The 6,229-nt window shown below is 37.4% G+C and overlaps 1 protein-coding gene across 1 annotated transcript; it reads left to right on the top strand.

Moving 5' to 3' along the window:
* The first annotated feature begins 331 nt into the window (after positions 1-331).
* On the top strand, positions 332-6,229 carry LOC121259901 (probable receptor-like protein kinase At2g42960). The gene is given in 10 exon segments (XM_041161705.1): positions 332-945; positions 1,476-1,822; positions 1,825-2,159; positions 2,252-2,309; positions 2,311-2,357; positions 2,556-2,678; positions 2,747-2,917; positions 3,059-3,188; positions 4,471-4,683; positions 5,826-6,229. Coding segments are annotated over 9 exon segments (1,530 nt in total). The 5' UTR covers positions 332-945; positions 1,476-1,495; the 3' UTR covers positions 5,952-6,229.

Below are 6,229 nucleotides of genomic sequence, written 5' to 3'. Positions count from 1 at the left end.
AACCAGAAAAAAAATAAAATAAGAATTTTACTCATCACTAACTATTTATTCTCACACTTCACGTCTATAATTTTTTTTAAGAGTGTTTTTTATAAGATATTTTTTATAGAATATGAAGTATGAAATAATGAATATTAACTGAAGAAAAGAATTTTCCAAACAAATAATAGACTACAAAATTTCATCTCTACTCGAACTCTGTAAGAAAAATATATAAAAACTTAACAAAACTAATATAAAGAGTTATGTCCCTATCAAAAAAATAAAAAATAAAAAAATAAAAAATAAAAAATAAAAAGAGGTATGTCTCCACCAGATCACACTTCACCCAGACAAGAAAAAAGGGAAGAAAGAAAGAAATAGAACAGTCCTTATAATGTCTAGAAAAACGGAAGAGTCAATTTGATTACTGATAATCCGTCATGTTCATACAGATCAGAAAATCCCAAGAAGACCTTCCAGAATTCCTTCCAGAATTCCATGCTTCTATTTTACTGTATGTATGTGCGATGAAAGGCATCTAAACCAATCACCTACCACTGACAACTCCATCCCTTCTTCTTATTATCCCCGTCCGTGTACTCTCTACGGGAAGCTGCAGGACTTTCTTGTCATTTGTGGGTTTGGGTTTTTAAGAAGCGTCAGTGCTGGTGTCAGAAAGCTCCCTCTCAGCTTAGATTCAGACTCACATTTTGCTCCTGTTCAGAAAACCCAAGTTAGAAATAACTTATTTGGGTTATTATAAAACTCGTTTTTTTCCTGAAAACTGGGTTTGATCTGGATTTTACTACATGGGTTCTACTTGATTATATTTTTCTTGGGTTTTCGTTAGGCCAGAGATCTGAGAGTGTGGGTTCTGTTTCTTTCTCTATGGATGAGGTATGGTGAAGGGATTTCAAAGATCTGGAATTTGAATGTTGCCTTTGGGGATCCAATCATAGGAAGGTAAGAGGATGGAATGATTTTAGAAGAATAAAACACTTTGTTCTGCTTCTCACTCACTTATTAGTTGTTATTTATTTATTTATTTATTTTTTTCCAGTTTGCGATCGTATTCCTTGAAAAATCTCTGTTTCCATGTTGTTGAAAGAATTATCTAGTACCAGAGTGGTCTAGTCTTTACCATAACTTCTGTTTACAATGTGTTCTGTGATCTAATTATTCGGTCACTGAAATGCTTTTGTTCAAGTTCTTATTTTGATATCTTTGCTTCATGGCCCCCCTCTTTCTTATTTGGCTTAGTGGATGCAACACGTTCCCTTTTGTTTATTGCCATTTTTGTATGGAATAGTGAAGATTGTTTAGAATTCATACCAATGAATATTACTAGCTTTTATTACCCTTTGATGGCTACCCAATAAGAGAAAAAGACTCAAAGATTGTAATTAAGTAAATTGAAGGTGGAAGAATTTCAAAACTTGTTATGAGATCCTGCATTATTTGATTTATATTTCAATCTCTGCTAAACTCTGTAGGCATCTGGATATCCGGAAAGATGGCCTCAGATCTTAATGCGGAATTATCAAAGAAAACTGCCATTTTTGGTCTCAAGGTCTGGGAAGTAATTGGGATTGTAGTCGGATTATTTATTGTAATTATCCTCTCCTTGCTGTCCTTGTGTCTAACATCGCGGAAGAAATCAAGAACTAGGGACAAGATCCCTCTTAGCCAAATCCCAGCTGTTTCAAAGGAAATCAAGGAAGTCCGAGTTGAGCAAGTATCAACGGATGAATTTGTTCCTCGTGATGGAATTCTTCTCACAATTCATGACAAATCCAGCGACAAAGAATCAGATAAGGTTTTGGTCCATCTGGGTATGGGAAGATGAAGAATGGTGACAATAGCAGTCAGTCAGGTTCGTTTAATCACTTCGAGAAAGATGGTTGTGGATCACAATCTGGAGAAGAAGGTAGTTCTGGCAAGGTTGCTGTGTACAAGCCTTCCTCTTCGTATCCTATAACTGCTCCTTCCCCTCTCTCTGGCCTGCCTGAATTTTCTCACTTAGGTTGGGGTCACTGGTTTACATTAAGGGATCTTGATCTTGCTACAAATCGGTTTTCTAAGGACAATGTTCTTGGTGAGGGAGGATATGGAGTTGTTTACCGAGGGCAGTTGATAAATGGTACTCCGGTGGCAGTTAAGAAGATACTGAATAATCTGTAAGTTTAAATATTACAGTTGATTTCCTGAACTTAAAACGAATTTTGTTCTTATTCATGTCACTTTAACCAAGGTTGAACTTCTACTTTAGGGGTCAAGCAGAGAAAGAATTTAGAGTGGAAGTTGAAGCTATTGGTCATGTGCGCCATAAAAAACTTGGTTCGTCTGCTGGGATACTGCATTGAAGGGATTCACAGGTACTGTTTTCTGTTACATTGTGTTGTAATCTATATAAATACTTATACCAACAGCTGAAATCAATTTCCAAGAAAGGATGAGATTTAAGTGCTAATACCAGATATTAGGGGGAAGAAAAAGAATCTTTTGGAGTTTGAATAATTGTTTGGTAGCTTGATCAGGGAATTTAATTTCCTCTACTGGTTTAAAAATTTCAGGATGTTGGTTTATGAGTATGTCAATAATGGAAACTTAGAGCAGTGGCTTCATGGAGCAATGCGTCAGCATGGATATCTTACTTGGGAGGCCCGCATGAAGGTTCTTCTCGGCACGGCTAAAGCGTAAGCCAATGCATTTACATCTTTTCAGGAATTCTAGTTCTCATTTAATGTGGTTTTTATTGTTGCAGTCTTGCCTACTTGCATGAAGCCATTGAGCCAAAAGTGGTGCACCGAGACATTAAGTCGAGCAACATATTGATTGATGATGACTTCAATGCCAAGGTATCTGATTTTGGTCTAGCCAAGTTGCTGGGTGCTGGAAAAAGTCATGTCACTACTCGAGTTATGGGAACTTTTGGGTAAGTCGTTCTTCCAGTGCATGCAAAATTTCATTTCCCAGTTTTAAGTTTGTTTCCATGTACTTTATTCAGTTTGGATTGGATTAATCATTTTCGTATTAATACTCCTACTTCTCTACCTTTCCTCCAAAACATTTACAGGTATGTCGCACCAGAATATGCAAATACCGGCCTTTTAAATGAGAAGAGTGATGTCTATAGCTTTGGGGTTTTGCTCTTAGAAGCAATTACTGGAAGGGACCCTGTGGACTATGGCCGTCCTACCCACGAGGTATGAGATTAGTTACCAAGTTCTAGTATGCATGCCTTTTTTTTCACCGAAGCTGGTTTGTATGCCTTTTAACTGCTTGAATGACACTGAGTTATTGTTATCCATGAGCCCTAGAGGCACTTTATGCAAGTTTTATTTACAGTACTAGGTGTGGAATTATAGATAATGATAAGAGTATTAGTTCATGTTTCATGATTTGTACCTCTCATTAAAAACATCTGGAATGCAACTTACCCCTGCCTTTTACAAATATGAATTTGATGGACTGAAGAGGATAATAGCTATGCCCAAGAGCCTTTTGCGCTCACAATTAGCTAACAAATTACAAATCTTGTAATATGGGTGTCGTTTGACAATTGTTGGGTACATCAAAAGATAATTATCATGCTAGAGATTAATTAATGCAGACCAGTTCATTCCCCTTGACTACAGCCTTGGCGAAGCCCCAACTGGCTTGAAACTACTGCCGGAACTACGATTGCTTCCAACTGCCTATGTTATGGATACGTTGGTCACACACATCTTTTGATAGCCTTTTAGTTTATTATTATAGTCATGGGTGTCACCTTAGTGCCTTCAGTGTTGCTGCCTTCATCAGATTTATGCTTTTAACCATCTCTTGGGCCTGTTTCTTCATAGCTACCTTTTCAGTTTGTGACATGGAAACTCTTCTGCAGCCTCTAGACTGCTAATTTGGCAAGCCTGCCACATGTTTTGTCATACTTATATCACCTATAAAAAAAAATGTTTTGTCATACTTATAGTTACTCTCATTTCAACCAGCAATACCAACAAATCTTTCTTGGTTTTAGCAGTGTTATCATCATTAATTGTATCCTCAGAACAATTAGAAGGCATGATATATGCTAATAAGAGGACCTGATTTTTTAAGAAAAATTTATTAGATTTTTTTTGTTTGAAAACATTGGCTTAGGATTAGAGTTCGTGATGCTGAACAATAGGTCCTGTTGTTTGCATGTAAAATCTTCTCCTCGAAGGTTGAGGTTAAGGCCTCTTTCTTAACCTTCTCTAGATTCTCATGTTATTTTGGTTTGAAAAAGAAATGGGCTGGTCACATGAACCCTGAACTGTAATTCATTGGTTCAGAGATGGGTCAAAATGTTCAAAGTGTCAGTAGGGTCATTTGATTAGGACAGGTTAGCAGTCCTACTTGTCCTACCATACAGTCACTGGAGGTTTTAGAAAGTTGATCTTAATTGCACCTTTCTTTTATCCAAAGAGATTTTCAAGTTTCAGATGACATGCGTTATAATATATACAGGTAAATTTGGTTGAGTGGCTGAAAATGATGGTTGGAAGCCGGCGATCAGAAGAAGTTGTAGACCCAAACATGGAGCCAAGGCCATCAACAAGAGCCCTAAAACGTGCCCTTTTAACTGCTTTGAGGTGTGTCGATCCAGAGTCTGAAAAAAGACCCAAGATGAGCCAGGTTGTCCGTATGCTTGAATCCGAAGAGTATCCCATCCCAAGAGAGGTTAGTTTCTGATTCCTTTTCTATAAGCACAACTCTGTTGGACAGAAACTTGAGCTTATATGAATAATTAGGATGGATCTTCTGTAATCTTAGAATGATCGGATTTAATAGCTGAGAAAGTCCTATGTTGAAATCTATGTATGATCTCCTACTACATCATCATGTCTTTCTTCATGCATGATTGGACTCAGATGGTTGATCTGGCTTCACAATCTTCTGATTGGTGCGATCTCTACATTCTAATGAGTTACTCTTTTCCATACTCTTTTGAGTGCTGTTACCTGTCTTCTAATAAGTCTTTTATATTTTCCTCTTTCATTTATTTTCCTTTCTATGATGAATTGAAATCACCACATTCTTTCCAAAATTAGGTGTGCTGCGACCCACTAATTTTCATAAACTCATGGGAAGTTTTGACAATAGGACCTCCACCTTGTCACATATTGATTTTAGAACCTGCACTTTTCATTTGATAGATTCAGGATCCGTGCTTTTAAGAGTATTAAATTCAAGAGTCTAATATTATAGAAGGAAATGGAGTGGTGGAGGCAACTCCCCCAGCCACTGCATAGAGTGAAGGGGGGGATCTACTCCTACTGCAAGTGGTGGGGAAAGATTATGGTGGAGAGGCCACTGCATGCGTATAGGATCTATTGGGGGAGGTGGCCTCTCTCCTTTCCAGTCTGCTGTGGAGTGGAAGCCACATAAAATGACGTGTCTGCCTATTGTCTGTTTTTTCAGTCACAAGCCTTGAATTTAACAATCTAAAAGCTTGGATTTTGAATCTATCAAATCAAAAGCTGCCCTGAATCTATCAAATTAAATGCATATCCTAAAGTGAGAAGGCACATGTACCTGCTATATGAGTTTCCCTATATTCATCTCAACTTTGTGCCAGGGAAACGTAATGCAATTGTATTAAGTTTTAATGGACATTTAGAAGTCATTTTCTTTCTATTCTAATTGGCACAACCTGCTACCCCATTCAGTTCTCCATTCATCCTTGATTTTGTTCCCTGCTGCTTTATATAATTTTTGTTTTCGTAGCCCATATGATCAAGGTTAATTTTTTTATTCTGGTCCCCGACTGTTTCTGAATCGATTGTTTTTTTTTTTTTTTTTTTGAATTCTCGACTTTTCAGGATCGAAGGCACCGAAGAACTCAGGCAGGTAGCATGGAGATCGAGTCCCAGAAGGAGTTTTCTGATACAGAGAAGAGTGATAACCCCGATTCAAGATCAAATAGCAGAGGCTACCAGCGTACGTAACCAAACAAGTGATTTGTTTTGATGATCGAAGGGATTACATAAAGTGAGGGCAAATCTTACAATTTTTCCAACCCATTGAATTCTTGGGTTTGCCTACCTTGGCCGGGAGGGTTTGGTGGGTGAGCAAGTGGATGATCTTTCATTCTTCATTTTTTTTTCTTTTACTCTGGTTTCTTGTAGATGGAGAGATTATTGTTTTTGTATGAAAGTGGTGTGAAGAATCCAATAGATTGGGGCTGTGTACAGAATTTGATAGATCCTTAAATTTGTTTGATAAA

This window comes from Juglans microcarpa x Juglans regia, chromosome 4D (assembly GCF_004785595.1).
Source record: "Juglans microcarpa x Juglans regia isolate MS1-56 chromosome 4D, Jm3101_v1.0, whole genome shotgun sequence".
Classification (NCBI taxonomy): domain Eukaryota; kingdom Viridiplantae; phylum Streptophyta; class Magnoliopsida; order Fagales; family Juglandaceae; genus Juglans; species Juglans microcarpa x Juglans regia.
This window is presented reverse-complemented; position numbering and strand designations above follow the sequence as displayed.